General features: G+C 35.9%; 1 protein-coding gene across 1 annotated transcript; it reads right to left on the bottom strand.

Moving 5' to 3' along the window:
* Window positions 1–3,810: 3,810 nt before the first annotated feature.
* LOC145665229 (uncharacterized) lies at window positions 3,811–6,621 on the bottom strand. Its single transcript, XM_081732516.1, has 2 exons — window positions 5,229–6,621; window positions 3,811–4,724 (listed from the first exon to the last, which is right to left on the bottom strand). Exons 1-2 carry the CDS (start codon window positions 6,619–6,621, stop codon window positions 3,811–3,813), a joined length of 2,307 nt encoding a protein of 768 aa, XP_081588642.1.
* Window positions 6,622–16,649: the final 10,028 nt, after the last annotated feature.

Below are 16,649 nucleotides of genomic sequence, written 5' to 3' on the forward strand. Positions count from 1 at the left end.
GAAAAATGTTCCGTTTTTTGAAAAGTTTTTCGTTCTTGTTTCGTTGAAGAAATTTCGCTTTTCGAGAATTTTTGTATTTTCGAAAATTCATTTTTCGAAAAGGTATTTTACGAAAAAAAATGTGGCCATCCTTAGTTCAATATCAGTTTTATCTTAATAGCACATAGTTATCGTACAGTATCAATTTTAAGGTTTAAGAAAACGGTAGATTTTTTCGGTTTTCTCGAAATCTGTACATGACGAATATCTCATACATGTAATTTTGTTAATTTCGCTTAAATCACCTCTGGTGTACGGAGCCCTTGGTTGGATCCCAGTTCACGCCAAATGAAATTGGTGATGGACAAACACGTGCACGTGTCTTTTCTCGGTTTTCTCCTGTTTCCTCCCACTTTCTTCATTCCATCATTTCATTCATTTTTCATCATCACTGTCTCCTTCAGCCTATGCGGCGTAATTGTGGGACGTAAAACTTAAAGATTTCGTTTCATTTTCTCGCTTAAATTTATCGTTGATATGAATCTTATCCTCCGATACTTTTTCGACAAATGTTTATAGTAGTGTTAAATTTCAAAATTCGAGCCTATTTTTCAGTTTGTAAAATAAAAGTTAAAGTATACCAATTTCCGTTTTGTGCGCACGGAAACACCCTAAGATGTTGATCTTCGTGTTGAAAGGAAATGGGAAGAATTTCCTCTTTCTGCAGCTTCAGGAAAAAGGAGGGAAAGAAAAAGAAGAAGAAAAGAAGCCGTGTGACATTTTATTCTCCACTTGCTTTCTCAGCTGGATGTCGTCTTTGCAAATAGTCTCCAGGTGAGAAGTTATTAAGAAATATTAAAACTTAATTATCTTCTATCGTCCTACTTCATTAGTATTACTTGGAAGTTACACACACACATACACTAGCAAATAATACATTAAAGGTAAATTGAGAATTAATAATCCTCGGTATATAATCAATTATTTTATAAGATTATAATAAACTTAATGTATAAAAATAAAAATAAAATAGCATCTGTTTTTTCCGTAATCATAAACAAACCTCTGGGCAGGTGTCTTTTTTTTTACTACTTTTACCAGATCTAGCCCGGAACCAGAAGGATCTAGGCCCTCCCAGTTTTTTGAGTGACAAAAATAACACTGGTCGACATTTTTTCAAACGTTGAGTGATGTTTTGAAATGAATAGGCAACTTCGAATGGAATTTTAATGCTGATTTCAAAAATAAAATCAGCTTCTCTCTATCACGTCACATTTTTTCACAAATCGTTAAAACATATTAGCATCAGCACTTGTATTGTTTTATTACTAAGCCTATAAGGAACTTAACGAAATGTATTACATATTAAGTTCAGGCATTTCTCACAATTTTTGTACAGTTCTTAAATGTATGCGACATGCCACAAGATTGTAAAATTGATGTTAATGTTAATGTAAACGTATATTTTCTTTTGCACCTACATACAGAATCACAAATATATTACGTCACTAATCATCAAACTTCATTCGCTTCGATTTCCTGACATCGCTTACGCTTGACAAGGGAACATCCCTTTTCTACATCCAGCAATAATCTGCCATCATGTTAACGTTCCATCTCCCCTGGTATCTCCTTTCCATCTCAGCTATGTCTTTATGAAATCTCTCCCCATGCTTCTCACTGTAGTCTCCGAGATTACGTGGAAAGAAATCAAGATGGGAGTTGAGAAAATGTAACTTTAGGCTCATTTGCTTCCAAGTTTACATAAATTTTCCAAAAGGTTTTTCACGTAATGTTCATAGTTCTTTGTTTTTCATTTCCCAGAAAATGGGCAACTACCAGTTTCAAACTAACCCAGGCCTTTCTTTCAGTTTCTGTCATTATTTGCTCAAATTCACGGTCAAACATCAACTTTCTTATTTGAGGGCCAACAAAAATGCATTCTTTCAGTTTCCCATCACTGATTGCTGGAAATTTACTTGTACTGTATTTAAAACATTCCCCATCCGTGTTTAATGCTTTAACGAACTGTTTCATGTTTCCTAACTTAATGTGCAATGGAGGGAGTAGTATTTTAGACGATGGCACCAATTGCTGCTGTGTCACATTCTTCTTTGCTGGAGAGAGACTTTCTACGTGGCCACATTTTCACTTTCCAATGATTCTCCCTGTCCCGACTGTCCCATTCACACAAAAAGCAGGGAAATTTTGAGTTCCGGGATTGGAGACCTAACAACAATTCTATCACTTTAAAATCGCCACATACTGACCAACCATGTTCTTCATATTTCACTTTTACGAGCATAAGTCTCAACGTTTCATACGTTTCCTTCAAGACCACAGAATATGCTATGGGAATCGATGGTGATACATTACCGTTGCTCAGCAAAACACCTTTCAAGCTGGCCTTCGATGCATCAATAAAGAATCTCCATTCTGTTGCATTGTATTCAATACCATAGAATTCTATCACTTTTCTTATGTTGTTGCAATACACTAAATTTTCTTCTTCAATGAAGTATGGTAGAAGTTCTTTTTCTCGGTGCCTGTAAAATGAAAAATGTGTTTCAGGAGACAACAGGCAATTTTTCTTCAACCGGGAACCAAGAAGTTGGGCACTCTCTTTTGTTAAATTTAAATCTCTCACAAGATCATTAAGTTCATGTTGTGTAAGTGGCTTTGGAGTGCTAGTACTCGTACTAGGATACAATGCATCATCATCACGCTGTTCTATTTCTACCTCAACTTCACTGTCACTAGAAAACTTTCGACAATAGTAGGTACACATAGTACAGGTATATCTGGCCCATGAGCTACAGGTCTGATAGCTGATTGTATGTTGTTTGGATAGTTCACCTTACTTTTGTTCTTAGCACTAAAACCACTAACGTTAACAGCACAGAAATAGCAGTCTTCAACATGATCTTTTGGTTCACGCCATACCATTGGGATTCCAAACGGCAGGGCTTTCATCTTGCCACATGTCCACAATCGCAAAGCCTCCACACAAGTCTTGCAAACTGTATGTGGGGCCCACTTTTTGTCCTGGTCACCTAATCTCATTCCAAAATATGCATTGTATGCATCCTTCACAAATTTTGTTACACATTGTCTTTGTCTCTTCACTACATTAGATCCGCAAATGTAACAAAAAATGTCTGGAGAGTTCACACACTTTCTAGATGTAATTGTTTCACTGTTTCAAAGCAACAAACCGCAGAGAAACTTGATCAAAACAGCGTATTTTTTTTTTTTTTTTTTTTTTTTTTTTTTTTTTTTTTTTTTTTTTTTTTGAGTGGTGGGTAGTAACAGTACTTTACTTATTGTTTTGGAAGGTGATGGACATCAATTTAAGTACAACATTTGTTAATTGGTAAAGAACTTGGAATCAATGGGTGTAAAGAAACGGCCACTAGAGGGTTTCGCCCTCTCTCTTGGCCAGGGGTGTGGGAGCATCAATTATTCTTTATTAAACTCATAGTTGGGTAAGGAGCTGTGAAACAATCATTGTTATTATACACTAACAAAAAATCAAAAAATAAAGATATTGAACAACAATAACATTAATAATATATCAATAATACCAAACTAGTAATGAAAGGTGCACATAGAAAAAGATAACAAAAGGTGCGGAAAAAAAAACTGAAACTAATGAATAACGTAGAAAATGCATAAATGGATAAATGATGATGAGTGAGGTGCTCGTAACGCCACAACACAACATATAGATGTTAGTACAAACAAATGCGGATTAATCTTCTGTCCTGGGGCGTCTCAGGACTGATGAGAAACATGGGGTAAGCCCAGATTAGTGTTGTAGAGAGACAAGTGCTATGATGGAAAAAGATGCGGGAGATGTTGACGGATGAGTTGGTGACGGAAAAAGATGGCATGATGGTGATCTGCTGGAAGGGTGCGGATGTATATGGAAAGCAAAACGCTGAGTGGTGTATAGCAGTACTTAGATGGAGATTCTTGTTGTAAATCAGTAAATATGGTATCAAGAAAGATATCTTTACGATCATGGAGACTGGTAGCTATGAACTTATGACGTAATTGTGCTATGTGTTGAACAAGCGGAGGAAAGGTAATTTTTTCATACAAGTCAGTATTATGATACGGAAGTTTGATCCTAAATGCAAGACGAATGGCATGTCTCTCTAGAATTTCAAGCCTATTGTAAAATTTCGGAGGCGCTGAACACCAGGCTATGTGTCCAAATGTAAGTATACTCCGCATAAATGCTTTGTATGTGTTAAGCAATAATTTGGAATTTAGACCCCAGGTCTGGCCAACCAGACGACGAAGAAGTTGTAAACGGTTCTTTGCTTTGATAGCAAGTTTCTGAAGGTGAGGTGTCCATCGCAACTTATTGTCAAAAATGATTCCTAAGTATGTGACAGTTTTTGCTGGCTGAAGAAAGTGATCTCCCACACGTATTTGTAATAAATTTGGATTTCTTCTAACTTTGCTGCGGCATTTAGGAGGTAAAATAACAAGTGATTGTGTTTTGTCTTCATTAACTGAAAGTCTCCATTTACTACACCAATTCAGAAAGCTAGTAATTGTTGTCTGTAAGTTTGTATTAATCTGCTGTATTGTGTTTCCCAGTGTAAGAAAAGCTGTATCATCAGCATATTGAAAGAGATAAGTGTTCGGTGATGGAGATGGTAAATCGGAAGCATAGAGTATGTACAAAAGAGGAGATAGACTAGAGCCTTGCGGTACTCCTGTGTATGGGAAGACTGGATGTGATAATGAGTTGTTTATGCTGACATAAGCTATTCGGTTGAGTAGAAAAGAAAATATGACTCGGAGGTATGTAACAGGAAGACCCAGTTTAAGAAGTTTATAAAATAATCCATAATGCCAAATCCGATCAAAAGCTTTTTCCAGATCCATTAAAACGAGACATGACGGAAGAGACTTATTATAATGATTGGTAATAATGGTAGTTAGACGAAGAAGTTGATCATTTATGCTATAATGAGGTCGAAATCCAGTTTGATGGAGAGGTAGAAGTTGTAGATCCATAATGTATGGGTGTAAACGAGATACGAGTATTTTTTCAAAGACTTTACCTAACGTGGAAGTTAACTGGATTGGACGATAGGACTGTACGGAATGCGATGGTTTGTTGGGTTTCAGAAACATACAGACTTTAGATACCTTCCACTCAAGAGGATAGAAACCAGTTCTAAGCATAAATGTATATATCGATGCTAGAAATATGAAAAAATTGACCGAACATTCCTTAAGTAATCTGTAAGTTATTTGGTCAAAGCCTGGGGCAGTACTACGTTTCCGCTTGATGATGGACTGTATCTCCGCGGAGGTGATTTCACGAGTCAAAGGATTATCCGCTTCCAAAGTGTGCTGGATGGAAGGCTGAAGTAATTGTGCAATTGCCTCTTCAGAAACTCTAGGGCTGAATTGATGTGTGCAAGGCGAAGGTGTAAATACTGACTGAAGATGGGTGGCTAAAGCGTCTGCTTTATCTTTATCTGTATCTAAAGATTGATTATCCTGTATGAGAGGATAAGATGAACTAACTGTCTGTCCAGTTAGAAGATGAAATTTCTTCCAGTATTTAGTGGGATGTGACTCTGTATTCAATTCATTGCATGCTTTGCTCCAGGTAAGCCGTTTATGAGCAACAATATAGTTATGAACTGTCCTTTGCCATCGTCTTGCTTGAGTCAAATACTCTGGATTCCGTGTTTGTTCGTATTTTCGAAAGTAAGTGCGAGACTTTTTGACGAGAGCCAAGTACTGCGGAGGTAGCATAGGTTGGTATGTTTTGCCTCGATATGTAGGTATGTTTTTGTTGGCGCTGCTGGTGATAGCTGTGCTAATGCTATGGACGGTATTATTAAGGTCGGTCTCCGATGTCGGTGGTACAAAGGAGGTAAGAGCAATATCTATATCAGTACGAAACTGATCCCAGTTCGCCTTGTCGTATAACATGATAGTTCTCATAGTTAATTCAGATAGTTGTTGTCTCTGATGGTTGATAACGACTTTCACCGGAAGATGGTCGCTGCCGATACAATCTAGTACATGTATGTTGCATTTATCGACCATAGAGGCAGTGCTAATAACAACATCGGGTGTAGTCTGACTGCTTGGTCGTGTATGTTTGGGCAATTGATGGACATGCCCATTTAAATTAAGAGTGACATGATCGAAAAACTCATCTTTATCACGGGCAGAGCGACTGTGAATATTAACGTCGGCTAATATAACAAGATGTTTAAAGTGATGAAACAAATAGGTGAAGAAGGCAAGAGGAATGATATGACCTGGTCGAACGTAAATTGTAGCTACTGTTAATATAAGCTGCGGAACGTAAACTGTTGTCACTACGTGTTCCGGTAACTGCATATGCTGCGGAACAGAGTTGCATCTATAAGTGAGTTTATTACGAACTCCAATTGCAACGCCACCTTGGGCTCGTACGTTATTGTCTGCGTAATCGCAGCGAAGAAATTGATATCGAGGAAATCGGACATAAGTAGCAGGTTTGAGTGCAGTCTCATTTAGTACAAATAAATCGATATTTTCCTCCAACAGTAACTGCTCAAATAATATTCGATGTTGCGCTAAAGAACGAATGTTCAGAAAAAGAAGTGTAAGAGCCATATTCATACACAAAATTACGGAGTTAAACTGCTGTGTCTCGTGGAGCAATATGGAAATGAACGTATGGTCCAGAATATGTAGCATATAAGTTAACTTGAAATATAGCGGAGGCTGCTGCTATAACATGGTCTAGTATAAGTTGACGTTGGAATGGGAAAATATTTTGTAATATGAGTGTTATGTAGCGGAGGAAGTTTTCCACAATAAGAGGAGAGGTGATAGACTGTGACAAAGACACGTTAGAATCTATGGTACGTAGCGGTACCGTCATCTCCGGGTGGTCAGGAGTTGGGTTCGGTTTGCCTTTACATTTATAACTATATGTTGGGTGCTTGTCACTGGAACAGGTCGAGCATAGAGGTGGTTTTCCCGTATTCGGACACTCTTTAGTATCATGGTTGCCAGCACAGTAGCCGCATTTTACGACATTTGGACACTTAGCCGTTATATGTTGGTTATACACCTGACACTTTTCACATCTAATGGGAAGAGGGAGGCTTGTTCGGGATGGTTCCACCCTATGACGTTTCTTAAATATGTATGCGCCATCTTGTAACAAGGCATCGATGGAGGATTGAGAGGTAGTCAGGACTCTCACCATATATGTTGGACCGTTATTATTTCTGATACGAATACATTTGGTCACTTCAATTCCCTCTGCTTTTAGCTCCTCAAGCACCTCATCATCCGTTATTTCAGGTAAAACTCCGCGAATAACTACGGACATCATTGGTGTTCTCGAAGGTGGAGGAGTTTGCTTGATTTTGTCAGGAAGCTTAGACAGTTGTGCAGCTTTGCCAAAAATCTCGTAACTCGCCTTATTACGTAAAGTAATGCCAAAATTTTCGTCCTGAGATTTAATAATAACACCGCCCCTGGTGAAAACTATCTGTTGGATACTGGCCCTTGGAAGATATTTAATAATCTGATTAAAGATATGGCGGGTGTTACTGTACTTTGGGTCGAAGTTAGTAAGAAGAAAAGAATGCAATTTAGGACGAGCAAGAGTGGCTGCATATGACGGTTGTAATCCAGCAGTAGATGTGCTAGGATCCCCAGTGGTCGTCTGCATTGGTTCTGATTCTTCCGGCTTGCGAATGTAGGTAGGAGAACGAGATCTGGAACGCTTATCAGCCGACTCTAAACTACCCTCCGAGAGCTGACGGGTACGTCGATTGGTTCGCGGATCGCGTTTGGCATCAACCACAGCTTTACTTGTGGGACCTTGAACTAATCCCGGTAGTTTATGCATGGTGCGATAAAAATATGCACCGCATAAAGTGATGTAAACAACACCGCGCTCAGATAGTGCTACAGGTAGCCCTAACAAAGCGACAAAAGAGTTGGTCAAACTGTGATTACAAGCAATGACCTTCAAAATTTAAGATAAACCCTCCAGAAGATGAAGATCTTCTGTCAATCTCCTATGTAGGGTATCTGCGCTGATCTCACAAGTACGTTTGCAATACTTGATCACTGCGTAGCACAGTAACTAACTACAAGAGGAGCTAGGTTCGTAGTAAGTATGTGAACAGCGTATCCTGGAGCTGTGAATACATAAATCGTTTACGTGACACTTAACGTGATTTTTTACATTAAGTAATATGATACATAAAAAATTGCACTTATATTACATCAGTTAATGATACTAGCTATAACGGCAAAAAGTTACTATTTCTCTCGGTTACTTTTAAGAATTTACAACAAAACTCTGAATGTCTAAATTATCCATTATTGTAATATTATGCGCCCTGCCATCTACCGGGTAAAAATAGAAAAACTGTGGGTGATGGGAACAAAAGAAACATAGTTTTGGGATCAGTATCAAAATAGTTGTTCAAAATAGAAATTAGTTTTCAGACATCAAAACCCATGTCGACCAGTGTAATTGAAGCTAATATTTTTGAAAGTTTATGGTAAATTCACGATATACTATAATAGTCTGGGTTCTGGCTGCCCCCCCCTTCAGTTTTTATCTTCTATATCCGCCAATGTCTTTTATTCTTTTATTTTAATACTTATTTATGTACAACATAAAAGTAGAAAGTACGATGGCTGAGTGATAGAGCGCTTACCTCTTGTGCGTGGAGGTCTCTGATTCGATCTCCTGCCAAGTAAATTTATGGTGGACAACATCGCGCCCGTGGGTTTTCTCAAATGTTTCCTCAAGCTTTCTCATTCCACCAATTTTTCAATCATTATTAACATGACTTAGTCATAATCTCCTTCAGCCTAAAGAACATAATGATGAAACATTAAACTATTTCATTTCGCTACATAAAAATAGTCCATAGGCATAGATTAAACAAATTAATGAACATTTTAACGGAGTAAAATTTAAATTTATTAACGCGTTGGAAAACTAATTGATTACATTAATAATCAATGCTAGAATAGAGTAATGGCTAGAATTAAAATTAACACCAAAGTTAATTTATGAGAACTAATACTATATATATATATAAGTAGTAAGAGTACTTATGAAAGTAATTTGAGCTACGAAAGCTAATGCAAACTTTGGTATTTAAAGTTAAGGACGTGAGAAAATTATTATTATTATGAGAAGTGACTGTTTATGTATAGTATTAAAATATAACAGCAATAATTATTGTATATCATGTCAGTATAATATCTTTGAAGAATACCCATTTCAGATGTTTTTTAAGGGAAAAAATATCTATTAACTTTTTTAATTGTTACTAATTGCTACGAATTTTTTTATCATTATCAATTAAAAATTAACTAATGGATATTTTAATTGATTAAATTTTAAAATAAAATCTTGAACTGTTTAATTTAATGTTTTTTAATAAGTTATTTCAAACCTGTCTTTAGGTCGAGATAAAATTTTATTATACTTGGGAGAAGTTCTTTTGTGTTTACAGAAGAAAATGGGAATTCGAAATTAATGCCCCCGAAAAAAAAAATTAATGCTCTTCGTAGTTCAATGATAATATCAGACAGAGAGAGAGCGTAGGAGAGGAATTGGTTGAGTTGAAGTTTGGTTTAATGTACTTTTGCAGCACTGAGTCGAATGAGACGTTATCTTTTTAAATTGAAATACAAGCGGGAATTGAACCCGGATCTCCGACACTCTGAATGCGGATATGCTACCCATGAAATCACGCGTGAACTGCGTAGGAAAAGGAAAGTAAAAAAAAATACTGTCCACGTAGAAACACGTTGGATTTGTTAGCGTTATATATGTTATTAATTTTTAAAAATTCTTATTGAACTAATGGAAGAATGTTGTGTGATTCTCATGTGTTTATACCTTTATAGATCTTATAGTTATCTCTCAGTGCAACACATTGACAAGCATGCCCACAACGACAAGTGAGAAAGAAATTATAGATTTAGTGACGAGAGAGGGGAAGAGGAAAGAATCGTGTTTGTTAGAAGTACGTAGATTAGCAGCCTCATACATGTTTTCTATATGTGTGACAATTTTTTTCGTCTGCAGAGCACATTAGGTAATGCAGGCATGAGGTTGTCCCGAGTACTTCATCAGATTGGTTCACTGGATCTGGTGGGTCCGGATTTTCTGGATCATGGGTCCTGAATTTCGTGACCCGTTCCATTACTAGTAGATACAGTACTTTGTTCATTAGGTACCGTCACCGCAAAAAAATGAATATACGCACATTTGATGACCTTTAGTCATCGAAAAGGAGAGAGCAATTGAAGTCGGTTGGTTTTGAGTTCAACGTCCCATTAAACAGCGAGGCTATATGAAACATGGGCCTACTGATTAACATGGAATGCTAACCACATGAGCTCCCTCCGGGAATCAAACCCGGGTCTCCCACGCCAATGGCGCCTACACTAACCGCTTAGCCACGAATGAGCTGGGGTGAATAATTGGATTACAGTTTTTGACTTTGTTCAAAGAGTCACGTTAACTTCACCCTAAAGAAAATTGAATTAAAATTGGATGTTTTATTCCAAAGCATTGACAAAAATGAACATGAAGGATATGTGTGCCTGTGTGGTGTATGCAGAATTTCATCAAGGGGAGGTTCAAGGCACTAAATATCATATTTTTTCAGGTCATATGAGTGGTTTTGAGGAAGAAATACTAAGCGCGATGGTGAAATTGAGTTATTAAGTGGAATGAGATAAGATGGGACCCAGAACAGCATGTACTTAGTTTAATTTCGAAATTATACGTGCAGAAGATTGGAGAAGCTTGTTTGGTATTTGCCACTGCATGCGTTTCATGAAAATGTTGAATATTCTTTTTCAGTTTACTCGAAAGATAAAAATGTGACTGACTATTGTCTCTCCCCGAGCTGCTCATATATATCCTTTCCTGTAATTTTTGTATAGAACCACATACTATATATCTTAATATAGTAAGTATTTTTCCATAATAGTTTGCTCAAAGGGCGCGGAGCGTGTAACTCTGGAACTCTCCTTGCATACGCCATAGTATACCTACTTTTGATGATAACTGTACCATATTATACCTTACAAACGAAATAAGAAGAAGTTTTTATTCTTTATTAGTAGTAGTACTTTAGTCCAACGAGTGCATATTTCTCCTTTCCTTTGAAACACGATACAATGTTGTAGATACAAGAACTTAATTAAATGCTTCCTGAGAAAAAGGTGTGTGGAAGAATAAGGAAACTTCCTTAGAGCTAATTTATTTTTTTTAAAAAAAAAGCTAACTGTTCTTTTACATATATATGGTATATATACTATAACATATCTTACTCTTTTCATTTTATTTTTATTATTTTATTTTAAAAACTAAAGACTCATAACTGAACTTGAGAACTGATCCCTGTAATTTTTCCCTTGTCCTTTCTAGGAAAATATTCCGTCAGGAAAACGAACTTTCACTTTCGAAAGCAACCTTCTTGAAACGTAAGACTAGGAACCTACATACAATATTTTCTTTTCTCCCCATCTCTAATTTCTTTTTTCTTTGTTTCTTTTTTCTTTTGGAAATGAAAACATCCAGAGGGTTTATAAGTTCTTGTCATTTTTTTAAGTTAAGTAATCAGATCCTTTATTGAAATTTTGAAATGTGATACTTTTGTAGAAGTCTTCAGAATGTTATGTTTATCCTAATCTTATTTCAAGAAGCGGATTAAACTTATTTACTTTAGCTTTATTATTGCAGTAATTAAATGGTACTTAGAAGATACTTGAAGTTAAGTATTCTTAAGTTAATGAGAAACTTATAGTGTATATATGTACTATGTTATTAACTTCAGTCATGCATTATTGTATAAGTATCTAGGTTATGTTGTTTTGGAATTTTTAATCCCACGATTCTGCCTTTTAAGCTAAAGAAAATAATGCACAAAATGAAATGAAATCTTTTAGTTTAACGTACCACATTTACGCCCTTTAGGCTAAGGGAGAAGGTGATAAAAGCAAATGAGTGATGATGGAAAAATAGGTAGAATGACAAAGTCAGAGGGAAAGGGAGTACCTCGAGATATCCACGAGACTTACACGATATCCACCCCAAACTTACTTGGCCGGGGAAGAAAGTAATGGGAAATGAATCATACTAATTAACACCCATACCCTGAGTGGATCTTGCATCGTTTGGCCTAGTCTTTGTTTCGCCTAACTAATTATCTCATAAAAGTACGACAAATAAATGATAAGATTTGTGTCCACTATTTTAGGTAAAATAAGAATCTTTGTTTTAATTAGTCCGCGTTTCGCAAACAGTTGTCACCATGAACGTAACGGTGATGAATTCTTGAACATTTTTACAGGTATTGAGACTTGAGTATAGCATATCGTTCCATGGACTATAGCTACAAAGGATTGACTTCGTCAAAAAGTTTAAGGCTGTAGCATCACCAGGCAAAATCATGTTGACAGTCTTGTAGGATCTTCATGGAATAGTGCCTAAGGGCATTACCATTAATTCTGATCAGGACTGTAATACTCTCACAAAACTGAAAGCATAGATTCAGCCTCTCATTCAGCCTGACAATGCTGGCTCTCACATTAGATCAATGGCAACTTATGATTCAGCATCTTGGTTTCACTTTTATATCGCATCCCCAATCCAAATATGGTCCCATCAGACTTTTCATTTTTTAAAGAACTTAAGAAACCTTAGAGGAGTTTATTTTAATTCTGTCGATGCATTGAAGCAACAAGTCAGGCTGTTGTTTTCTCATCAAGATGAATAATTTTACAATCACATGATTATGGATTCGGTCACAGTTTGGCAGAAGTGCGTTGATCGTCAGGGTGGTTGTGTAAAAAAATAAATATTGTGATAGTTCAAAGTCATAGTAATGTACAGTTCGCAACAAAAAAAAAACCTGCAACATGAGCATGTAAATTTATTGTGAAACGACGAAGTCTTTTGCTCCAAAATAAGTGTGCAGGGGAGGACGCCGAGGTTTCTCCTTTCGTGATTCGTGCCACTTATATGTTATGTTGATTCCCTGCGCTGTTAGGCGTAGTTTCACAATAAACCGTCATGTTGCAGGTTTTTTACTGCGTACTGTACATGCATTTATTTAAATTGATAGCTTCAACCGTTTACACGTAAAATATTAAAATAAAACATGATATTATTTTCAGTATATCCTAGTATTTGAAAAGAGAATCTTTCAGTAATGAAGTGGTTTTGCAGCCAACTTTAAGTTTGGTTCTTCTGAAGTCTTGAGAGAGCTCAGGAGACTTCAATCTCGTGGTAAGAATTTGCATGAAAACCTGCTAATTTAATGCAGTTTGCACTTGAATGTTGAATTGATAAAGGATACTTTGATCGCTTTTCAAAGACTGGACACACATTCTTATTACTACTCTGGAGCGATTGAAAGATTTGTTTTCACATCAAATAGAGTTTCTGGTTTTTCCCTTCTACATGCTTTATTCCTAGTAATAAAAGGAAGGAAGAGAAAAAAGTATAAAACCTTACAATAAATAAGGAGCTTGGATACATGTTTTCGTCCTAATTCTTGTGTTTGTAGGAACAAATAAAGTTTATTAGAGAGGGACATTTTTGAACATCATGTCCGAGTCACCTCATTTTCTTTCAGTTTTCAATCTTCCACTTTTTTGCGTGAGCATTCACTTGCATACTGCATATATGGTTTATACAGGGTGTTACAAATATTTGTCACAGTATTTTAAGAATCGATTCCTCATAAAATAAGAATATATTCCTCAAAATAAATTCCTTAAAATAAAAAAAAAGTTCATATGGACCTGTGGTCGGAAGTGCATAGTTTCGTAGCTATGGGGTGCCGAAAACGTGAAAAATTAACTTTAAAGGTCCATAGTTCCACTACTATGGGACCGATTGCAGTCGGATGAAGACATGACTGAGGAACTAGTATGTGAACTATCCAAATATTCATCTTTCAGAACATCTGATACTGCACAATCATTTTGAGAGAGGTTGTTTGGGAGAATTTTATCACTCTCCACCTACCTCTCTAAACATTGGTGTGCAAGTACTGGAGCATTCTTAAACATGGATATATATATGGATAGTTCACATACTAGTTCCTCAGTCATGTGTTCACCCGACTGCGATAGGTCCCATAGTAGTGGAGCTATGAACTTTTAAAATTCACTTGTTTCACTTATAATTCCGAAACAATTCACTTTTGAACACAGGTCCATATGAACTTTTTTTCTTATTTTGATGTAAGAAATCTGTTCTCAAAACATTGTGACACATATTTGTAACACTCTGTATATATATTTGTAACACCCTGGATATATATATATATATATATATATATATATATATATATATATATATATATATATATATATATATATATATATATATATACTGAGTTTAAGTGTTTACATTACCGCCCTCACGACCTGCTGGTGCAATCAATTTTGGGATCCATGGAATTGATTCTTAACGTTGGCTCAAATTTCAAACGTGATCCCAACTTGTCTTGTAATTCTGAACAGTGTATTTTCTCAGAATGTGTATCCTGAGTATTTTACACGAATTCCAAAGAAAATGCAAAAAAAGTACATATCGTAACGTTTGTTAGAAAATATGCAAAATTAACTCGTCAAGAAGGTAGGAATACTATATTCAGAATTCTGCTTATCCTTCATTTTTTTAGACAGTACTGACGGGTAATTGATAATAACTTTCGCAACTCTTTTAGAACACTTTGCCCTTCCTAAACTGAAGTATCCAGATGGCTTTTTGTCCGTAATCTTCTTTGTTAAGAGTAACTTGCTCATCACCTTTTGTTTATTCAATGTTATCTTATGAAATTGTGCTTACAGATGATAAGATAGAACAGATGCGTTTAGTTTTCTCAGGATTTTACTCTGGAAACCAATTTCCCCGTATCATTCACTTAAGTTTACTTCTCTGCGCCTACGCGATATACATGAAAGGGGGAAAAATGACATAGTCACTTGATAATGATTTTTCCTTTGATGATTTTCTTCCGCTGTCTCTTCAATACGTCCTTAATTCTTAAATATTGCTTGATAAAGGAAATATTCACACAAAATTACATACATTGTAACAACAAGTGCTACAGAAATGGGAAATTTCGTCTTGAGACTTGTTCCGAAATTCTCTTTTCTTGATTCTATGTGGTCAAGTGGCTAATATTGTTTCTTTCTGTAAATGTAGTCCTGAGTTTGATCCTTATTCGGATTACTTGCTTTGGATGCAAGACCGCGTAAATGATTGGATCAACATCGAGTTTAAGCAATTATTTTCACCTCATATGATCTTGGAGCTGAACTATTAGAAATTAGCGTAAGGCACTGAGAGTTTTGCCTTTATTTTAAGGCAGGGGTTTTCAAACTGTGCAGCACGCCTCCTGGGGAGGGGCCGAAGGTTGTCAAGGGAGGCGCGAGCACTTAAAAAAGACCTTACAAAGGATCACATGTCAATTTTAACATAAATATCTGACTTACCACAATTTACAACTATTAACACTGGCTGCAATCAGTGTGTACAACGTAGATCACCTCTACTGATGAGATATTTCCATTAGTGATTAATAAATAATAAAACATAGTTTATAATACTGATGGTTTTTCTTTTAGGGACACATGTATTTATGTTGTTTTGACAAGGGAGGCGCGTTTAGATTTTGGGTAGAGATGGCCAATTCCGGAATTTTTACTTTCCGGAATCCGGAAAGTAAAATCGGAAAATTCCGGAATTCGGAAAAATTCCGGATTTCGAAAAAAATCCGGAATTCAGAAAAATTCCGGAATTCGGAAAAAATCCGGATTTCGGAAAAAATCCGGAATTCAGAAAAATTCCGAAATTCGGAAAAATTCCGGAATTCGGAAAAATTCCGGATTTCGGAAAAAATCCGGAATACAGAAAAAATCCGGAATTCGGGAAAATTCCGGATTTCGGAAAAAATCCGGAATTCGGAAAAATTCCGGAATTCGGAAAAATCCGGAATTCGGAAAAAATCTGGATTTCGGGAAAATTCCGGATTTCGGGAAAATTCCGGATTTCGGAAAAAATCCGGAATTCGGAAAAATTCCGGATTTCGGAAAAATTCCGGAATTCGGAAAAATTATTTTTTCTTTTTGTAATCCTAAGAATTTTGTTCAAATGCAAAGGAACAAATTTCCTTTTTGTAATCCTAAGAATGTATGATGCAAGTTAAGCTGAAACTTACATCCTAAAGTATACACTACTCAATCTTCCCATGGTTAATGAGATGTAGTCCAAAAGTACGATGTACTCCTAATATTTAATTTTTGTTTTACTGTGACATTGTCCAGAGGTAAGACATATATCACACTGAGATAAACAACTTGACATAATGAAGATGTTATCATACGTAGTTTTCCAGAAAATCGTGAGAAACGATTTTTTATGAAGTTAAAATATGCGTCGCTTGTTGCAAGTGTGATGCAATTGATAACTTTTATGCTGGAATAGTCTTATTATTATTATTATTATTATTATTATTATTATTATTATTATTATTATTATTATTATTATTAATAATAATAATAATAATAATAATAATAATAATTGTTTATGTACTGTAAAAGAAAAATATGAACCGTTAAGT

This window comes from Thermobia domestica, chromosome 11 (genome assembly GCF_964235325.1).
Source record: "Thermobia domestica chromosome 11, izTheDome1.hap1.1, whole genome shotgun sequence".
NCBI lineage: Eukaryota > Metazoa > Arthropoda > Insecta > Zygentoma > Lepismatidae > Thermobia > Thermobia domestica.